The sequence below is a fragment of the Colias eurytheme genome, chromosome 7 (genome assembly GCF_061535395.1).
Source record: "Colias eurytheme isolate Ceu_HAF_F1 chromosome 7, ilColEury1 Martin Lab GWU primary, whole genome shotgun sequence".
Classification (NCBI taxonomy): Eukaryota; Metazoa; Arthropoda; class Insecta; order Lepidoptera; family Pieridae; genus Colias; species Colias eurytheme.
This window is the reverse complement of record NC_142986.1, coordinates 6,685,225-6,708,482: the sequence shown is the minus strand read 5'-3', so window position 1 is coordinate 6,708,482 and position 23,258 is coordinate 6,685,225. Positions and strand designations below refer to the sequence as shown.

General features: G+C 32.1%; 1 protein-coding gene across 1 annotated transcript in view; it reads left to right on the top strand.

Moving 5' to 3' along the window:
• ASPP (Ankyrin-repeat, SH3-domain, and Proline-rich-region containing Protein) overlaps window positions 1-23,258 on the top strand; it is a 231,322-nt gene that overhangs the window by 32,078 nt on the left and 175,986 nt on the right. Inside the window, exon 2 of the mRNA XM_090104153.1 lies at window positions 18,206-18,253. Within this exon, the coding sequence (XP_089960279.1) occupies window positions 18,245-18,253 (9 nt within the window). The 5' untranslated portion in view covers window positions 18,206-18,244. The remainder of the gene's footprint in view (window positions 1-18,205; window positions 18,254-23,258) is intronic.

The window sequence follows — 23,258 nt, the reverse complement described above, 5'->3', positions numbered from 1 at the left end:
GAAATGGTTTCTGCTAAAATAATTACGTAATGTCAGTTGCGTAATATCTTTATGATATTTATATTATTATATTTGCTTAGAATTCCTCGGAAAGTTTGTTCTTAATAAACTACTTGTAGGTACCTACTTAGGTATTTGTTCAAACTCGTCATCGATAAACATGTTACTTAAAGGAATATGATAAAAAAACCTACTGTTTTAATTTTTATATGTTAGGTATATTTGAAAGAAAGAAAGATTGGCACTAGCGATTTGTGTTATTAAAAGACGAAAAAGGAAACAAAAGGCATTCTGGGTACATCCTCTGAATGAACAGAGATACTTAAAAGGGCAGTTTGTGACACTGTACGAAGAGTTAAGGCAATACCCCGGATTTTTTTTAATTATTTTCAAATGTCTATAACGATTTTGAATACAGGAACGGACGAGACTCCACATCTATAATTAATAGTTCGGGATCAACAATCCACGACATCGTATCGATTTTCTGATGATTATAAGCACAACAAACACGTGCTACCGCTGAGCGAGCGTGCGGCATACTGAACGCAGCGCCGGCGCTTTTTTAGCGCTCGTCTGAATAATAGTAAGAAGTTTCCTATGGTCTATTTTATTTAACGCCCAACGCCGAGCGTTGAAAATAGAACACTGCGCGATAAAAAAGCGTCGCGCTTTAAAAGCGCTGACGTGTGAACATATACTTGGGAATGCATTTGTTCTATTTGGACGCTTTTTTAACGGACGTTAAAAAAGCTCTCGTGTGAATGAGGTCTAAATGAGAACCGAGAGAAACTGAGAGACAATCTATTTGCGTCTTCATTAAGTAAATACCAATACATATAACAAAACCTTATTATAATAATTGCCTAAATTATTGAAATGAATTATTATCATTCTATTTTTTTTAACGATGTGGCCTTTATTTCTCGTTTCGCATTGCAATTTGCATTAGACATTTAAATATTTAACTATTAGTATTATAGACATAACAAAGTGACTAATCAATATACAGCTGATACGGGATATGGCTGGTTATTTTTTACTTTACCTCTTGTAACTCGAGGAGCGACGATCGAATAACTGTGCGGTTTTTTAACATGTTTCTGTCTGGTTGACATTAAATGCACAGCTGATATGTACAAGAAATCTGCAATAATCCTTTTTTCACTTACCATTCAACAATACATCGATAGAGGTAAGTACATAAATGTTTTAACGTTTTTAATACGCTCAAAGATAAACAAAATATATTCTCCATTCAACTTCCCATACTCGTAAAAGCGCAGTTCGTAAAGTTTTCAAACCGTCTTGTTTGGTTTGTCGAGAAAAGTAGGATTATAAACTTGGAAGAGTCGTAATTGAATAATTCAGACCACCAGTAATAACTTGTCATTTAAAACTGTAAATAGGTTACACGTGTAGCAATTCAAGCAAAAAATATTAATGTATATAAATTCAGCAAGAATTAAAGTAAAGAACATTTATTGTCTTTTACTAGAATTGTATACTTTGTTCTTATACCCAATAACTAAGGAATGCATCCATTAACGAGCCATTTATCTTTTTTAAACGATTCTTAATTGTCTTTTAAGCTTCAGTTACTATAGATGGTATTCTTTTTATAAATTTAATTAAAGAAAAGCACTCAAAAAGCCGTATCGATTACATAAAGCACAGTTACGGAAAATTACAAGGGCAAAGCGCAATTTTTTTATCGACTTTCAGACCGCAACAAGTGTAACTTGATCATCTTAGATTGTAAGTAGGGTTGTCTCTTCATAGTTACAAAGTTCTGAAAACTTTGTACTCTGGGGAATGTTATACAAGATAAAGGGAAAGTTGTATACAAATTGATTCAAGTAAGTAAGTTACATATATGTTAAATAATTGAAGCTGTAAATCGAAAGTTTGCTAATTTAATCTAAAAGCCATTGGCATAGCTATTTTAAGATTAAATTGGTAAAGGATTGAGATCATATTCATTTATTTTCAGTTTTATTGCACAACAAAAAGAGTTTGAACAATCCTGTGTGGAGTCACGATCTCAATATTTAATCGACATAATTTATTCAATATAATTTCTTACACTACTTAGCAATTAATGAATTTGTTTTACATTACTATCTCGATAGATAACAATTTAAATGGTGGACATATTTCATCCTCTCGTGTTCAACCCTATCACCGTTGTAAGCGATACTGCGGTCTTAGCGGCCTCAATGGCTGTGTTCGGTATTTTCAATTTTGCTTTAATTTATAATTTTTTGTCCTATTAATCACATTTCAACATAATAGCAGGAATGCTATCATACTTCAACGCATTAAAACAAACTATTTTTATTTATTAATATCTGATAGAGCAAGTCTTGCAATGACGTAAGAGGTATAAAAGCTCAATATTTGCCAAAATATTTTCATTTATAGACAACATTTTTGTAACATTTTACGTCGTAAAAATAGCAAACCGCCAATACTAGAGCTGTTGACAGTTAGATGTCACTCTAAAGTTTTATTTTTATTTTTTTGTGGCGGTTAAAAAATATTCTTTGCATTTTCTAGTCTACCAATGTGTAATCGATATACATATTTCGGTCTTAATGACTATAATGTTACTGTCCGTTCTACAGTAGTGCATACTGCATAATATATCAAGCCTTTCGAAATTTGATCTATAAATAGGAATGTTAAAGAATTTGCAAGTTTCGTATTCAATATTAATATGTTATTCGTAATAAGCAAAATATGTTGCTTATACCCAGTTTGTATAGGTATATGAAGAATGTGTAATAAGTAGGTATTTATAATTTGTAAAATAAACGTTCATTCCGATATTATGAAAATAGGAATTCGTAATTTATTAAGTGGTAACCAGAAACTAGAAGTAAGACCTTAATAAACTGCTTTATCACAATCTGTAAAAGCATGATAGGTCAACAATAAAACAATCGGAACAAAATGGGGATTTACTTATAAATAAAACATTGTTTGTATTGAAAATCACTTATCGAGAGTTCTATCTAGGCAGTGATATAGTATGAGCCAGCCCGGATTGCGAACTGTAGAGCGACATTGGAATATTTTGATTGATAAAACTGTATAAATCTGATGGGATTGGCATAATATAATTTATAAGCACATCCTTATAGGTTGTGTTTGAACTTTCTAAACGAGATCAACGATCTTCAAACAATCTTTGTACATAGAGTAACGTTTTATTGTAGAATAATACGTATTATGATATTTTGAACAACATTTATACTTTTAGGATAATTTACTTAAATTTAAAGAGGATTAAATTTAAGCAGAGCAGTTTCACAGGTAAATATATACATATTTCGTGTGCTACATTAATGAATACCCTGGCTTTTAATCACTTTTCATACGAACGTTTCTAAGAATTCAATGCTAATGTGATGTAGGTACGAAATGTAATAAATTTTAAAATAAAATATTTCATAGACCAAACGTATATAAACTCGTTCAAATACACGAATTCTTTGAATAGTAGACATTACACAAGCCTTTCGTTTACCATAAACTTTAGAAGGCACTTTCAAAACAGCACTCCAAATGTCAGAACAGGAATTCGGAGTCTGTAGGCTTGGCGCCTTGATGTCTGTTGAGGATAACTTTTATATGCATTGTCTTTTGTCTTGTCTATGTCTAGGCATATGACCTCATCTTATTTGGAATTGTATGTCATTCTGTACGCTTTACTTTCGTTTTAATAACCATTGAAGTTTTATTGGAAACGCCGATTTTAAAAAGTAAAAAAAAAACTATTCGATTTCTTTATAATAGTTGTTGAATAAATAATTCTACTTACATATTGGCTCTTTAATAAGAACATTATGGAAGTTTCAGTTATTGAGATTGACAAAATGCGAATATAAATTCGATCTTAGGTGTTTTTCGAAGAATAGGTGCACATGCAAATGCACATAACATAACTACGCGTCAGTCCAATTATCAAACAACATTTATTAGACTAAGAATTTTAGGTAATGGCATCCTCCGACAAATCAGTAAAAATTTCTTAAAGCAGTTAAGAACTAATATAGTGATGTCGACGATATAGCATACCAACCACCCATTCCATCGAATTCCCTTGATGAAAACTGCCTAACCAAATGTGAAAGGATATTGGTAAATCTTAAATCATTTACCTATATCTAACACTTTTAATAGACCAGTTTAGCTAAGTGATCGTGAAGGTTACACCAGAAACTAGATTTAATTTGTAGATATAATATTTCGATACTTTACTCATCAAATTTACTTATCCTGATGCAAAGGTTAATTTAAAACCAATGAAATAAAATCCATAACATTTAGTGCTTTTATGTTTTGTTTTATTTAAAACTTGATGTTAAACTTGAACCATTTTAAATGATGTATTTAGGTATAGTGATCGAAACAGTGATAAAGCCAATAAAGCTGACCGTAAAATTCATTCGAAATGGTATTAAATATTTTGAATTTATATCAGATGTTATCCATACTAATATTATAAATGCGAAAGTAACTCTGTCTGTCTGTCTGTTACTCAATCACGCCTAAACTACTGAACCAATTTGCATGAAATTTGGTATTGAGATATTTTGATACCCGAGAAAGGACATAGGCTACCTTTTGCGAAATATGTACCACGGGCGAAGCCGGGGCGGACCACTAGTATGTTATAATTAAACATAGAATACAAAACTATTTGTTCTTTAAGTTTTGCGAAAGATAATAAAAATGTTGTCTATTTGATAATTTGAACTTATCGGTAAAGTAAAATGCTCTTACCTCATCATTGTAAAGAAAAGAAACCAATAACAGGAATTAATAAATGCGTAATCAGTGTAGCGACTAAAAGTTACATTTTATATCTTGATCGATAGAATTATGATTTATATTGGTATTAAATTTAAGAAAATTAGACACAATCATGAAGCCTGTAATTGGATCGGTGGTAATAAAAGTCTACTAATTTTGTAGCAATACTTGATGTAAGATCAGCTGCGTTGTAATAGGTTCCTGCAAAATATTCACATTACCACATGATTATGTATTTAGATAGTGTGTGAACCTCAATTTGCTGTACGGGAAGTATTCGCATCTCATAATCTTTTAACTACGTACTTGATTTCGTTTAAAAGGTGCTTTGAAGAAATAGCGCTAAATTATAATTGACTTCTGATCTTCAGTAGTGGTATTTAAATAGCCATTTGGAAGAGTGAATTGGCATTTTTTGACAGTTGTTTTGATGGCGATACTTCAGAGTTTAAAGATACTTTAATTTACATGTAAATTGTTGGTTGGGTAGGTGCGAAATGACATAAAATGATGTTATCAGCATCCAAGCGATACTGGGTAAAATGAAATGAGTCGACGCGAAGTGTATTTCCGAGTACGAGATAATTTATTCTTCTGGATATAGAAACCTGGTTGTTTAATGTTTGATATTTACCTTTTAAGCTCTCTTTCTAGTGTGATATGAAAATATGAAGAAAGGGGGAATAAATGGCAATTTTACTGGAAATGTTATCTACAATAGATATATTTCTGTTTCATATAATGTATGCTACTTCGTGTATTTATCTAGATTTGGATTAGTATATGCTGTGACTAATCAGCTTCCAAAATCACCATAAAATAATACAATAGGTGAAGTGTAGCGTGATTTGCTTTGTCAGGCGATTTTGGTCATAAATTCATCGACACATTTCGAACGGCAAATGTATTTAACTTTGCATGAGCGCAGCACGCACCGTTTCTATTCAAACACTTGCATGAAGTTAACTCGCTTGTAATTTGGTCGATGACAGATTTACAGCTCCACGCCACAGTAAACAGATTACGAACAGTATAGAAACTACCTACAACAAGGCTTAGTTGCTTTACTGCTAGTATTATATTTACTGTGTCCATGGACCATGCCTTCATTCCTACCACAATATCAGCTTCTCTGTGGTTAGCGGATTTGAAGTATTTATTAGTTATGAAATCGGCAGTCGCTCAGCCTGTGAAAATAACTCATTATATTCCTTTGGCAGGTTTAATTTATAGGAATATTCTTAACCGTAAACCCTTGCCGCGTGGGAATTTTGTAACCTCGATTGCAGGTATTTATATAAAGCACGAATTGTATTATAATTGGATTTAATACACGATTTGTGAAGATCTCGATTGCGTTTTATTTTACCCAAAAGTCAGAATTTCCTTCTAGTAAAATTATTTAAAAATTTTCTTCAAAATAAATGTTAAGGTTCGTCTTGACCGTCAAGATCACAATATCTACTCATAACAACAACAACGTTACAACTTAATAATTATTAAATTTCCGTCAAGGCTATTTTTTGTCAAAAACAATCATCTGATCTTGGCAAGAGACTGCGAACTTGTAGTTGCTATCCTTGAAATATATTTTTTTAGAACATCGGCATAATCATTATGTCGGATATATTTGTAGATTTATGTGGTGTGGTTGTTGCGTATAACTGATTTTTTCTTTGTAGTCCGTACCTACGAATAAAAAATGTAATACGATTGTTTGAAGGTTTTGTAATGCTTCAACTTTCAAGTATAATAAGCAGAGGTACCTCTACTACTTTAAGCCTAGCCTTATCAGTTATCAGATATCAATTCTAATTCCTTGTAATGTTTTGTATATTTAATGTTTAGCTGTTATTAAATAAAATTCGGTCTTCGTTAGTGAGCACATTTATTATTATAATCAAATACTTAAATAAAATGAAAAATTGAAAACATCCTACTTGTAGTTTTATTTTTCTTACGGAACCCTTAATTACCTGTTATGATACGTACTTGACTGCTTATTAATATCCACCGGCGTTCTCCTATAATGGTATTGCGATATTTCCCCAATGAAATCTCCATGATATCGTTGAGTGGCTCGATTCTTTATATTTTATAGAAATTTATTAATACAGACACAATTTTCTCATTATATTAAAACTGCAAAGGAAATATTTTTATATTACCTTTGTAACGTTATGAATTACAAATAATATTATCAAGTCTATACTGATATTAAAATTTAGTTGTAAGTGCCAATAGCACCTTGATATTATCATCTTTTAACAAAGTGTTTCTTGATAAAGAATATCAATATCTCAAGAATGTAAAACAAGTTTACGAACGTACGACAAACGATTATCAAATTAATTTTAACTTTGTTAAACGCCTTATTAATCTATTAACCAAATTATCTGACTCGATGATTAAACACTTTAGCCTATGAATTTTTAACCAGTTATGGTAAATTTCAACCATATATTTTGGCTGATTGGAATTTTGCATCTAAATGTTAAACCAGTACGATTTCTAACATGCTTTTTGGTCTTCCGCATGTCATCAATTAATGAAATATTTACGCGTGGTTGACGCAAGGCGGATTCTTTCAAACCGGTTTTCACAATGAGCTTGTAAATTGTAAAAGAATTGAGTAGCGCCGCACCAAATTACGGAGACCTATATTGCCTGTTAAAGGTCTGTAATCTGTATGTTGTATACTACATATATTAATTTCTATAATATTACATTCCCAAAGTTGTAACTGAGGATTGTTATAAATTTCCTTACATATTGCTACCGCTTAGTATCTATAATTGAATTTTGTAAGTATTTAAAATGTTCATAGTATCATGCCCATAAAAATATAATAATTAATAAATACAGCGTTGTTTCTAAACAATTATCCCGGTAGTACTTTCGTGGTAAAGTTTAGCTAAAGGCGTGTCCTTTGTTTATGAAAAAGAAAGAAGCTCATTGTCACCAGCAGTAAAAACTTCGCTATTTATTTGCGTTGTGTTAGAAACGTGGAGTGCATTTTCATTTTCCATTTAGTTTAAAATTGCTCTGAAAGCTCTTGTGAAATTCACCCAATATACTCGCAATAATTGAAACCACTTTATACGAACAAGAGTCATTTAGTCGAAGGTTAAATTTTGTAGTTCACGGCAGTCCATGTGAGGCTGGTCGAGTTTTGTATAGCGAGTTTGTCCTCAAAGCAATATCTCGTTCCGCTCACAATAAAAATCATAATGTTCGTTTTTTTCTTTCCATTCATGGAAGCTTAACAATTGCCCAGTTTCCACACCACACGCCGTCCACAACTTTGAAAGAGGCTTTTGAATTACGGCTCAAAGGATTTTGGTCATTATGATTTACCTGTTAAGGTAGATTGTGCGTAAAATTATTTAAATTAAGTGTTGACTTTAAAGCTAACCATAATATGTAATGAACTTTAATAAGGTGTCGGTAATAATAATTATTATTATTATTGTCGTTGATGGTATGTAATAAAGTAATAACAATTGAGTATTTAAAAGATTTCAATCATTGTAAATAATTGGGTTTTTAAAAATCCGTAGTAATATAATATTATAAATGTTACGGTGAGTATATTTGTGTATAATATTATGTAGGTATATTGAATACTATTGAATAGGTCTACATTGACTTGACAAATTGTTTCGCTGTTGTTTTTTTAATGTATTATAGTCATGGTGATTCAGAGGCAGGATATAAGAAGTTTAGCTGACTGCAGAATGTTTCAGTTTTAGTTTATGTTACGTCACAATGCAAAGCAACGACTCTTGAATTAGGCATGCATTGACAAGTTATATTACTCAAAGATAGATAGATACTAACTTCAGTAGCGCTTTGTAAACCAATTTAATTAACAATTGAATTGTTCTTTAAAAGATTATAATAGAACAATACAAATGTTCATTATTTTGTTTCAAATTCTTAATCATTGGGAGTGCCTTGACCCTCAGTTTTTGCCTTCATTAGCTGTCTGATGACCTTGGGTTCAGTTTAAGTATTTCCTCAATCTAAATCATAAAGCGATTCTTTATCACGAGGATTTAAGCACTTATTTCCCATGACCGTAAATATTGCGCAAAAAATTCAAGGATACATTTTGCGCATTATCTACTAATGCATATTTTTTCATATAGGTTGTTTCTTAAAATGATTTAGGTGTTTGCGTTCTAATTGCTTCTTATGCAATAGGGAAATATATTCTAAAATTCCTGCCAAAAATGAAGAGATGATATTTATCATCCCTTCATTTTTAGGGTTCCGTACCTCAAAAGGAAAAAACGGAACCCTTATAGGATCACTTTGTTGTCCGTCCGTCCGTCTGTCAAGACCCTTTTTCTCAGGAACGCGTGGAGGTATGAAGCTGAAATTTATATCAATTACTCAAGTCTACTGTCCCTTGAAGCTCTGAAAAAATCAAACTTCTAAGCCAACGCAATCAAAAGATACAGCCGTTTATGCCGCAAATTTTCGACACTTGCAAGGGAATCAAAACCTACAGGGTGCTTCCCGTGAACTCAGAATCTTGAAATTTGGTACGAAGCAACGTCTTATAGCATAGATAAAGGAAAAATTACGAAAACCATAAATTTTTAGTTACATCACATAATATATATTTTTTTAATAATTTTAAACTTACTACCCATTTCCTCATAAACGCGTAGAGGTATTAAATTGAAATTCATACCAAATACTCAGGTCTATAATACCTTTAAGCTGTAACAAAATCAAACTTCTATGTCAACGCAATCAAAAGAAACAGCAGGTTGGACGGAACCCTCGGTGCGCGAGTCCGACTCGCACTTGGCCGGTTTTTTTACATAGCTGTTTACGTTACGTAGGTTCATGCCTATATAGAAAGGATAAAAGTGCATTTCAAAGTGTTTGCGTTCTAATTGCTTCTTATGCAATAGGGAAATATATTCTAAAATTCCTGCCAAAAATGAAGAGATGATAATTTATCATCCCTTCATTTTTAGGGTTCAGTACCTCAAAAGGAAAAAACGGAACCCTTATAGGATCACTTTGTTGTCCGTCCGTCCGTCTGTCAAGACCCTTTTTCTCAGGAACGCGTGGAGGTATGAAGCTGAAATTTATATCAATTACTCAAGTCTACTGTCCCTTGAAGCTCTGAAAAAATCAAACTTCTAAGCCAACGCAATCAAAAGATACAGCCGTTTATGCCGCAAATTTTCGACACTTGCAAGGGAATCAAAACCTACAGGGTGCTTCCCGTGAACTCAGAATCTTGAAATTTGGTACGAAGCAACGTCTTATAGCATAGATAAAGGAAAAATTACGAAAACCATAAATTTTTAGTTACATCACATAATATTTATTTTTTTAATAATTTTAAACTTACTACCCATTTCCTCATAAACGCGTAGAGGTATTAAATTGAAATTCATACCAAATACTCAGGTCTATAATACCTTTAAGCTGTAACAAAATCAAACTTCTATGTCAACGCAATCAAAAGAAACAGCAGGTTGGACGGAACCCTCGGTGCGCGAGTCCGACTCGCACTTGGCCGGTTTTTTACATAGCTGTTTACGTTACGTAGGTTCATGCCTATATAGAAAGGATAAAAGTGCATTTCAAAGCATTTGTGAAGAAGGTTTGAAGAGAAAAACAGATAGACAGATAGAAGGTCGACTACTAACACTTCTGGCAACTTTGCCAGTGTGGTGGATGGTCTAATGTGCCCTTTTCCGCTGCTGTGTGTAAAGAAATAGTAATGACGATAAAGCTTTTCTCAAACTTTTGCTTTAGAGCAAGAGTTAGCTCCGTTTTGTTTATAAATATTTCATTTTCTGCATCGTCATGTTCATGGCAATTTATAAAACCATCATAATATCTCATTCTTATGACTTATTTTGATACTTGTAGGTACCTACATTGTATCAACATTTATTTTATATTCTATTTTTAAAACTTTGTTAAAGTTGAAACCTTGATTTCAACTTTATTTTCAATTGCCTTATTTATGAAAGAGAAAATAAATATTTCGTTGGTTTATATCTTTAATGAGACTCTTATTATAGAATATTGCAGCTTGTGAATATAAACAGTTTATAACTACGTAGTAATGATGTTTTGTGCATTAATGTCTGAAGCACCATAAAATATCAAACAACTTTTACGATTATTTAGAGTCGAATAAACTCTGAGCTTGTTATAAAATGAAATTATTCGCTTTTCAGCCTCAGATTATATGCTGAAAATATCTATGCTATATACACATGTTTATATGCTTTGATGATAGAAAAAATATTTACTATGAAATTATGTAAATTATTATTCATGATTTATTCAAGCTACCTACCTATATATTATACATTCTATATACCTATGTACCGAATTTTAAAATATACAATTTTTATTACTTATACTAGCTTTCCACCCGCGTTTTCAAAGAAAAATCCGCATAGTTCCCGTTCCCGTGGGAATTCCGGGATAAAACCTATCCTATGTGTTCATCCAAGTTACCCTCTATATGTGTGCTAAATTTCATTGTAATCGGTTCAGTAGTATTTGCGTGAAAGAGTAAAAAAATTACACACATACATCCATCCTTACAAACTTTCGCATCTATAATAAAGTAGGATAGGATAGGATAAAAAATCTACCTACTAGTCTGCTGCATTTAGAAATATTTTTCCGTATTTCACAAAAGAACTGTAACATATCGGAAAATGAGTCATTACATAATGAAAACAATAGCAATAAAAGAAAATGGAAGTGTGTCCCACTGAGCCGCAACGGGCATGGCATCGATTTTCAATTAGATACCATATGAACTTATAACAAGAATAACTTTAAAAATCATATTTGCTTCGAATATCAACTACATAGTATAAAACAATATCGCTTTCTCTGTCCCTTTGTATGTTTAAAATTTAAATCTTTAAAACTGCGCAACGGATTTTGATGCGTTTTTTTTTAATAGATAGAGTGACTCAAGAGGAAGATTTTGGTACATAATTGTTCATTAGGTTCAGGTTTAAGGCAAAGCTGGCAAAGCCGCGGGCGGAAAGCTAGTCTATTAATAAATTTAATAACACGTAATTTCCGCGACGGCATTCATAACGTAATGACTTAATGAGTAATGACCAATTACCACATGAAACTCCTGATCACACGAAAATCAAATAATCGCTAGTTATTTACAATAATTGTCCTTCAAATAGTGTTAATAAATATGTTAAGGTGTTTTACGGCTGTATTGAACAAACATTAATGTTTTCTTTTTCTTTTTTATAGCATTCATAAAACAGATAATATCGTTATGGAGATTTCATTTTAGAGTCGTTAAAGTACAATTCCCACGTTTCTTTAGTTAAGTGGCTTAGATTTTTATGTTTAAACGAAACAGTATCACTATTTCATTGATATGAATAGAAACAAAGCTGAACCATTTGAACTGGTTTTAAGAAGTCATTTTTTTATTTGTATTTTGAGGACGAAATAACAGTGATTATATTTTATCAGATAATAGCATTTTCAATTGTAGAGTCAAATTTATAATTAAACGTAACCTTTAACAAATTGCTTCTAAAATTTAACAAATTGCTATACTATTAAAGAGATGTGTAATTTGTAAACTACAGATACGGATGCCATAACGACTAGCCAATATTTGCCAATCATTTAATTTTATAGATCGGAATCATTATCTGTTTTCGTAATTCTATGTTGAATGGTCTATAATTTTTGGTAATGAAACTGGGATTCGAAATACAATAGCAATAAAGGTTACAATTATTTGTATAATGTTACATTGAATGAGAATTACGTTATAAGTATAAAGTACCTACGCTATAAGTTTAAATATAGTTTTGTATGTGTATTTAGGAATTAGGTAATGAGAAGAATAGTAATACATTTTTGTAATAGATAACATATTCGTTGGGAAATCTTATAGGCAATCGTATCGTAATCTAGTAATATTGTCAGTTATTTTATTATTGTCTGGTATAAAAGGTAAAAGGTACATTTGTTGTGCTGTATTTGCTCTACTTTTCTTATATTTTGGTCTTATAACAATTATTGATATTCAAAAGTAGACGTAGACAACAATTACGTTGAAAAATTCAAATTATATACATACCTAAATCATAAAAACAATAACGCAAGACATCAAGAGTTACGCACATGAATTGTTTATCATCTAAAGCGGAAAAATGTGAATAAATCAAAAACGGCTGTGCAATTACGTTCGGTTCAATCAACTCCCTGAACACGCGTACAGATAACATGACCATGAATGTATAAAGAGCAATTTTAAAGGCTTCAGCGTGTGCTTGATTCGGCGATTGGCACATGCTTCCCGCGGACGGACGGCTTGACAGAATGATTGTGTGTAAGTATCGAATTCCTGTACATCTGCCCAACTAAAGGCTGTGTTAAACCGACTATAACGTGACTGGGATTGGAATGTATGGCCGAGCTATTTACGCGGAGTCGAACTAAGCGGATTTTATCCCAGGCTAGGTACAAGATTGGAGTGAGCAAAATACAGAAATACGTCTACTTAAGCTACAGATAATATTGTCTATCTAGAAGTCGTTTTTATATACCTAAATCTTAAGATGTAATAAATAAAAGTGGCCAGGAAGTTTGCATTTATTAAGTAATAAGATATTTCCACCAGACGGATATGTTTAATGTAATATGTAATATGTTTTCATGCTAGTTTTTATAAATCGTTTATATAATTAAATAAAATAAAAATTTGATTTGTTAGGCTTAGAGATCAATTAAATATGCAAGCCCATTTTTTGTATGGTTGTTTGTTACGTTATTAATATTTAAATGCTACATTTAATACACGTTATCATATTATCTCGTTCTCAATAACATGTTTATGTTATTTTATAGTCGTGAAATAGCTTTGATTCACAAGAGAAAGTAACAGTATTTAGTGTATAATGACTATTATTTTATTTAAAAATGTTTTGCGCATCTATCGATGGTGTTCGTGGTTCGATACAGCTCTTACGTTCATCACACTTGGCATCTGCGCACGAACTTACCCCGAAGTAAGATCGAGACAGTAACAATAGTTCAAGTTCTTAAACTGCTTAAGGTCAATGTAGACGTGACGTCCAATTGCGTATACCTGGTATGAATTAGCCTATTTGTTTGGGTTCCATATGGAAAGGGTAAAATGGGACCCTATTACTTAGACTTCGCTGTCTGTCTGTCCGTCCGTCTGTAAATATTTAGTAGGTAAAAATAAAATACTACGTACCTACGCGAAAAGTCAATTAGGTAAAGTGCCATATTTACCGAATTAAATAGGCTATTAGACACTTAATGACTTTCAATTTCTATAAAATGATAATTCTTTAAAGATTTGTTATGCAAACGGATTGTCTTAAATAATTCATGACTTATCAGCCAAATGTGCTTGTTTCTGCTGCTATTAAAATTTAAAGCAGTTCATAATTTATGACATTATTTGGACTGAGTTTTGCTCAGAATCAAGAACATAATCAACTTAATTTAATGCGACTAATCTAAATTCAAAGTCCATAAAACGCCAGGGAGGTCTGGCTCTATTTTGATTTGAAAGGTTTTTAATACAGTCATTAGATAAGATAAAGTTTCGAATCCTTTGCGATAAAGAAGGTTTTGAGTGTTAAACATTTTATGAGGTACGGTCCTTATAAATATTCATTATTAGTTTACTTGCTTCTTCGAATTTAACGATTCTTTAATAAATTTTTATATAGTGTAATGTTCTCGTCTGACATAGTATATCATTATTGTAGAAGTAGGTAAAATATACTTATACATATTAAACACAACGCCACCTAGTCCCAAACTCAGAAAGCTTTCAAAATTAATAGAATTAGAAACATTTTTTAAGCAAATGAACATGAAAAGTACGAGAGTTAATGATTAACAAACATTGCCTTAGTTTATTAATTAACAATTTTGTAGACGTCAAATCGAATGTACCATTAGAACCCGCAGCTTTCGCCCATTTTGTAGATGATTAATATTTATACTTAAACATGATGACAACCAGACAAGAACAGAATTTAATCACCTGGGACCACCCATGCCATAAAACATTGCGTATTACGCTATAAATCTGTACACTTAAATAAGGCAATCGACCATTTCAATACCGAACAATACAATCGGATGTTCAACCGGTACTTCCGAAACGTTAAGACAGCCTTTCCCTCGGTCCCACCCTCGATTCTACACTCATTGTATGCAAATGGCTCCGCGCCCGTCGCTACCAAATATTTCACGGGCCACTGTGGGTGACAGCGACCGCCAAATTACGAACTATCAAACCCTGCTGTGGTATAGGTAATCCGGAAACGGTATGGTGGCCAATTTGTCCCTTCCGTGCCGTTGATTTCGTCGCAATAAACATTCTGCACGCGGCACACCCCAATCTGTCCGTGTAATGGTCGACGAGTTTACATTGATTGCGAAATTGTTTAAATGTTTTATATTGCTTGTACCGTTCCGGCTATCGAAACGTATGTTAAGGTTTATGTTAGGACAATGTCTTGGAAGTTTAATACGTATTGGGACTCTGTTGGGGCATAAGGTTGGAGAGGTGGTGGGGAATTTTATGTCATAGTTACTTTGTATTACTCCTAGATGATTGAACATAATATACTGCACTACAACTACAAATCCAACTTGTTTTAACTTTTAATTTAGTAAATGAAAAAAATACGCATAGATACAAGTTATGTTATGACAGGACAGTGGACACAAAAATTCCCAGCCCAATATGACATAAAATCCAAATGAAAACTGCGATTAAATACGTCTTTAAAAGTATCAAACAATAAAAAAATGGAAATATTATGGCACTTCGGTGTAAACTGGGCAAGAAAGAAACAAAAACGCTTCCGGTTATTGTAATTTAAACACCTAAACGAACAAGTGCAATTTCGTTTTCCGGGATTTTATAAAACGTCGCGACAAATTAAATGTAATTCCATTTTAATAAATTAAACTACAAAAATTGCAGAATGAAAGAAGCAACAAAAAGTTTAAGTTGTAAAAAGTTTCTATCAAAGAGAATGCTTCGAAACCAACACCACAAAATAGTATTTGAAATATGCTATACCATTAGTGTTATATTACAAGAATAAAGATAAATCATTTGTTAGAATAGCAGCCGTCATTGCTATTCAGATGTTGCGAGTAATTTGTGCAGTCACGTCTTACTCGCTAACAGACGCTTGTATTTCCCGATGTATACTTATAATATCAGACATTCTCACTTCCCATTGAACATTTAGTTGCTCTCTTGTGTCTTTAAAGTTGAAAGTTTAATAATACACTTGTGTCACTCCTACGCGGGCTATTTGAATGTATGAATATTTAGTGGAGAGAAAATGTTCTTGTGAATTCTTATGCGCGCTGAAAAGCTTTAATATCATTTGAATACCTGTCTTTTAACTGGCAAATGACTTGTTCTAACAACTCTATCGCGGGTAATGAACAATTATTATGAAAATAATACAGGTTTTTAATTCATGTATCGATGTTTATTAAACGAGATTGTGTGTATGTTCAAATTAAAATTAAGAAAATGTTACGTTGAAACGGTAAAGTCTATTGTGAATATTATGGTTATTACTTATTAATTGAAGTTGCTCTAGGTCTAGTCCATAGACTGCATGTATTTTGGTGTATTTTCCTTTAAAATCTTGTATCGTGTTACCACAACTTAACCTTAGCAATTTGAGATAATTCGCAAAACGTGCATTGTTCGTATCTTAAGAACCGAAAGGTCAACAACCCTTTACCATATAAATACGTTTAATTAAAATACTATACAATACAAACGTGATGTTAAGTCCTATTTAAAGGGACTGTTTAAAACGGTACGATTTTGTACGGATTAGGGCATAATATACGAGTGGGGGTTTTAATGCGCTTATTGTAGACTGGTTCAGGAGACAATACATAGCTTAGCGCAGTAAAAGTGGGTGAATATGAGCTGTTAGCGCTGCCTCGGAGCGTATAGAGAAAGCTCACACCGCAATGTGTTCGTGTTTACATATTTTATTTACACCCAGGAGGAAAATCTATGTTTTAGTCTCAGAGTTTGTTCTGTTTATTTTATTTAAGGCTGAACATCCATAAAAGTAACGAATAACTTTTTCAACGTTGGTATAACATACTGCTATAATACATTAATTAGATAGTGCTGTATATTGATTAGATAGTTAAATAGTTTACGGTTAATCTTTTAAATCTATCTCTTAGACAAATCTTGATCAGTACCTTCATTGTATTGTGCCTTTATTTTTCTTTAACAAAAGCTAAGAGAAACTCAGGAACTACGAAACATTTTAGTCAGGAATTATGTATGAATGTTCCAGTTCTAGAGCATGCTGCAGATACGCATTAATTAATGAGAATTAATTAATATAATAATTATTATATTAGTGAAAATGCAAAAAAAAACCTCCTCCTTTTTTTTGAAGTCGGTTAACAAATAGCAACAGGTTCAACTTAGCAACAAGTTTGTGGTTTTCGGGCCTTATCTTCATATTTTTATATAGAATACGAAAATTGTTATTGGTCTGAAGTCTGGACGTACTTTAACGAATTATAAATCAAAACTTCTGTTTTGATTTATAATTCGTTCTTCTGATGAATTATTTTTTAAGTGTCAAATAAAACTACCTACTGCACGAACTGGAATTCAGATGCTATTTTCACAGTTGTACAACGAAGATCTGATTTTAAATCTTACGCTTGTGCTTTATGATGGATAGGAGTAGAGTTCTTAATAGGTGAATTAGCTAAACTAATTACTTCCACCATGACTTCAATCGTCAAAGAACAATGAAGCTTGAGCATTATGCCATAAAATTAATGTATTTATCATTGTAAGTCTTTTTGTATCTAATTGCGGATAAAAGCTTTGGCCTTTTCAATTTGAATCACAATAGGAAGAATATCATCACTAGATAAATTACGACACGAAATAATAATTTACATTCAGATCTATCTCACCTTCCTCTTGTAATGCTCTACGTGAGGAATTGTTTGTTTCTGGTTTAAATCTAGGGTGCTTGCATATTTGAATATTGCAGAATAGATTGCAATTTTTTTTAATAAGAAAAAATTACAATTACATCCTTGTAATTTTAAAATAATACTTATAAAAAACCATATTTATTTTTTATTTTTACTCTTCGAAACATTTGAGAAATACATTTTTAAAAGTTACGTTAAAAAAAAATTGCACAATTTTATTCAATTACGTTTTCATTTTTCATATAATCGGTTTTAGGATTTCAAGTTTAAAAAATACTAAACATATTAACGCTATAAAATAATGAAATTTTAGCTTTATGAATTTGTGTTTCAGAGAGGAGCATACGGCTGTATCCACACATGTCACCCAAAAATGATTCCGGTAAGCAAAACCCAATAAATTATTAAGAAGTTTTGACCCCCGCGGCTGCTTTCGCGTGGTTGTGTCACATTGCCATAAAATATTGCACATATTTCCCGCTTAGATATACTTTAGGGCCCTTAGTATATGTACCATTAAACCAGTTAACGTAATGTGTAAAATTTCTCATCTAATGCAATAAGTCTCTATTTGATATAACGAAATATATAGAATAGTGGAATTTGGAAGTTTCCTTTCTTCAATCTTTATTGTATAGACTATAGGATGTAAAGTGATAATTATTATTATTCCAGGGAAATAGTATAGGACCTTACAATTTTCTATTTTCTGTAGGTATGTGCGTTTGAATTCAGTTCGGTAAATGAACAGATGCCTACGTAACATGATAAGACAGATTTCAAGCTTTCAGTTATTCGATTTCAATCTTTCAGAAATCAATGGTACTGTATATTCAATTGAAATCTTTGTTTTCTTTATCAGAAATATTATTCATATATATAAAGGAACATAGAAAGCTTTCGCCATAGTAAAGTAGCACAAGAAGAACATAAACTTAATCTAAATTGTAGCTATTAGGTATTTCAAACACAGCTAAAGAAGATGAATTTAAATTGTTCCACAGTACTATTTCGGGTCGTACATTGAAGATAGTAGACAAAGTACTAGATATATGGATCTGATATTTGGTCAGCTAGTTTCAAGGCTTTACTTGTGTACTCTCTGCCTCCATAAATTATGACTAAGCAAACAAAACCTTTCGCCTAACTATGCTTATTTGCATTTTGGGATACAATATTGTCTACTTAAACTAATAAACATGATTTATGTTTGATTTGCGTTGAGGGTAATAATATTAATATGAAATTACGTAATTGGTTGACGGCAATTGTATCCAGAATATTGAGTAATCAAATGCTTTTTTAAATTCAATGAATCAATAATAATAAATAATTTACCCGAAAACGAAAAGATAACTAACAGGTAGTAGGTAAACTTGCGTTCAAAGTAAATGGAAAGCATATAAGCTCGTATTTGCGAGAGTTAATCTTTTGAACTCGAGGCATAAATGTGAATATTTCTCGTGGGAAGTTAAATTAAAAAGATTCGATTCAAATTCTAAAACGATGATTCTCTATTTGTAAGAAATAAGTAGGTAAATATAATAAAGTACCTATCTATTAATTTATTTTCAGTACTAATCTGATTTCATTGAAAGTTTATTACCAATAGGTATTTTAAATTCGCTTTCATAGAGGAAATACAGGTAGTTATATCTAACTATATAATATAACAGAAAACCGCTTAAATGTACTGAATAAACGTGAAAGTTTGTAAGGATGGATGGATGGATAGTATAATACTCTTGCACTGAAAAATTAAATAAGAATAAATTTTGATACGATTATAGTTTTAAAGGGAAACTGCGTTCTTTAACTAGTTTAAAGTCCTCATTACTTATGTAGCTAAAAATATCGTTATCATAACCCACATAACCTTTGCGCGTCTTATGCAAACATTGTCCGTTGTACATCAAGTAACCCCTTTAAATTATACGTAATTACACAAACATCTGCTGACGCAGCTGGACTTGCTAAAGGAAGTTCGCGCGTCCCTCAAATACCCACCTTTTTGTTCCTATTTAGATCTAGACCATAATAACCCATAGTTCTAACCATATCTGGGTTCACAATCGTCATCCTTTAATTGTGAACGTGGCAAAAAGTCCCCTCATTGGGTACTTAGAAAACTGGTAGGGCATAATGAAACTAGTATGTGTTTAGCCAAGTTTTTATTCACATTGGTAATGCCACAATTTTTATCCCAGTTCTATTTTAAGATTATTATCTAACTTTACAAGCGATGTAATACTGATGTAATTGAGTTCAATAAATTGTAATCATTCTTACATAAAGGGAAACATGATAATTATTTCAAACTGTCATTTGCTCATTTAGGTATATTCAAATTAAAATAGCTGGTTAGTAACTTGGTGTCTGGTGAGTTGAACAGGCACACCTTTACGAATTGCGATGCTTTCTCAACAATGAATAGAATTTGGGTGGTTCACCAGTTTTATAGGAATACTTATCAATCATCCAACCTTTCGCCCAAGAATTCGCCTTATACGGATTTGTTATTACGGGCGATTGTACAAAACAAATCAAGGCTTAGCTGATAGACCGGGAGATACTGACACAAAATTTCGAGTCATTTGTAACAGGATGGCGGTTCTACAGGGTTCTTAGTACGCAATGACAAAAAGAAAAATGATGGTGTGAACGCTGGTACCGGCGGCTTAGTCGCGTGGGCGTTAGTCGAACTCGTCGGAAAATAGCGAAAGTCAAACGATTTGTAACAGTATGGCACTTATTTTTTCTGTAAGTTTGAGGATCAACGAATATAAATACAAAATTTCAAAGATCTAGGTGTTGGAAATCTTCACTTATATAAATTAATACTTAATTAATTTTTCAAGTATGACAGCACTTATTCCCCCTACTAGAAGTATGGCAAATATAATAATGGTCACATTTTATCAAATACTCTCCAAAAATCCAAATGCAATACTGGTACAAAAAGTTTGGCGAAATAAAATTTTTTTGCAAATTTTCGGCGGTATGGCGACCATTTGGAATCGTCCGAAAAGTATGGCATGGCGATTTTCGTAAATGGCTGCACGACGATGGTTACCTGTGCAAAAGTTAGCCTGGTACAAATGGTTGAATAATTGTTTTATTTGAATCCACACATTCGCGTCGGTATGGCGGGCTGTAAGTCACACCGGAAAAGTATGGCATGACACTACCGCCTACTTCTTTTTTATGGGCTATCGGTAAATTCTAAAATTTTTGTGTTACAAATCGTTTGACTTTCGCTATTTTTCCGACGAGTTCGACTAACGCCCACGCGACTAAGACGCCGGTACCAGCGTTCACACCATCGTTTTTCTTTTTGTCATTGCGTACTAAGAACCCTGTAGAACCGCCATCCTGCTACAAATGACTCGAAATTTTGTGTCAGTATCTCCCGGTCTATGACAGATGTATTTGCTTTGATAGACGTACAGGCTGTATATAAATGACAGGCATCACTTAAATTTACATAATATCTCTACAGATACAAACTTTGCGTTCGTAGTTTCGTCAAAGAGACCATTTCGCATAGTAATGGTATCTGTAAAGTGTAAACATTCTATATAGGCGGACTCACACAGAGCGAGCAGGCTCGCGAAGCATTTTCCGCACGAAGCAGCTCGGTTTATGTGAACATCGCTCGGGCGAAGAAAGCGTGTGTGATATCTATCTCGATGGTGTGATATTACGTGTATAATAAATACGCGCGGAAATTGCTTCGCTAGGATGCTCGCTCTGTGTGGACCCGCCTTATTCCTATTCGTATGTACTAGTTATACAAGGCATAAACAATTATGCGATTCACTTTGATGGAATAATAGATATGCTTACATTTAGATTGAGTGTTAATTAGGATAATATTGATTGTGTGGCTGAAAATGATGGTTCATAGGTGACGGATCGTAGATGGATTAATGGTATATTTGATAGTAAGCAGTGTATTAATAGTTTAAAACTAGAATAATATATGATAAGGATATATTTTAACAATGTTCTAGAGTGTTTGTTAAAGGAACTATTGACATTAAAGTCGATATAATTGTTGTCTGCATTTATTTAATTTTATCATGAAACTGGCTGTAGCCAATATCAATTTTCATTAGCATTGTATTTCAAATATTTAAATGATTAAAAAAATAAAGACTATAGGAAAATATATTTCTTTTTTTAATTTACGCGAATATTGTGTAATGATGCAATGCTTTACAGCGTTTAAAAAGCGGAATAATAACATTTTGTAATAATCTATTATTTTTAGTAGAAACTCAATATTTCCAATGAGACAGATGTTATGAGAACATAAATGCAAAAGTTTTATCAAATAAACATTCCTCTTAAATAATATTATACTTAATAAAGTCAATACGTTAGTTTTCATCTTTTCAAATCATAATATAATATTATAAGTCGTTCCTCATATTTTATTTTACGCTTTTCTAAAACAAATAGGTACCGAAGCTTCAGAACATAACTTTTGTTTCTATGACTATTAAAATTACAGTTCCCGCGAAACCCCATAAAATAAATTAAAGATTTTACGCCGACGCAAGAGAAAGTGATGTCACGAAAACACGAGATTTATGTGGGTTTGCGAAATAATCACTGCATGTTAAATTATACGTTTTCCACATATCTTGAGAAATATTTGTACTGTGTTTACATTTTCGGTTAGCTGAATGAGCAATGAGCAAGTGTTGTACGTTAATTTTTAAAGTTGTACCTAAACAATATTTAGGAAAAATCGATAATGAATGTTGATACATCAATATTGAAGTATTTTTTTAATAAAATGATGATTCGAATCGTTGTAGAAAATTAAAATCAAACAAGTATATTTATTCTATACATAGGTATTATCTTTTAAAGGGCTTATAAATTAGTAAATAAGTATGGTTTTAAAAACATAGGCATGTATAAGTATAGATATTAAACTACCTGGTGTAGGTAATGTATGTGGTATAAAGTATACACCACGCCATCTAGTTTCATAAATAGTAAACTTTGCAAAATCTATAGGAACCACAATAGGAACGCATTATAAATACCTACAAAAATTTTAACACATAGTTTTAATTTATGATGTACCAATACATTGACAAAAATGATTTATTATATTTATCCCATCTATCCCACTAACAACTAGGTACTTTTAACTCAACTAACACAACGTTAACATAAATTTGACCTGCACAAATGAAATATTTTACTCGACTATTATAATTCAGTAAATGGAGCTATTTTGTACTGAAAAATGTTTCCTATAATGAATGTTTCATACAAATTTACAGCAGAACGCGATTCCTTTCCTAGGAAATATTAAATTGTCCAATTAGGACAGTAGCTGTTATTTGTACTCTCAATTAATAGGGTTG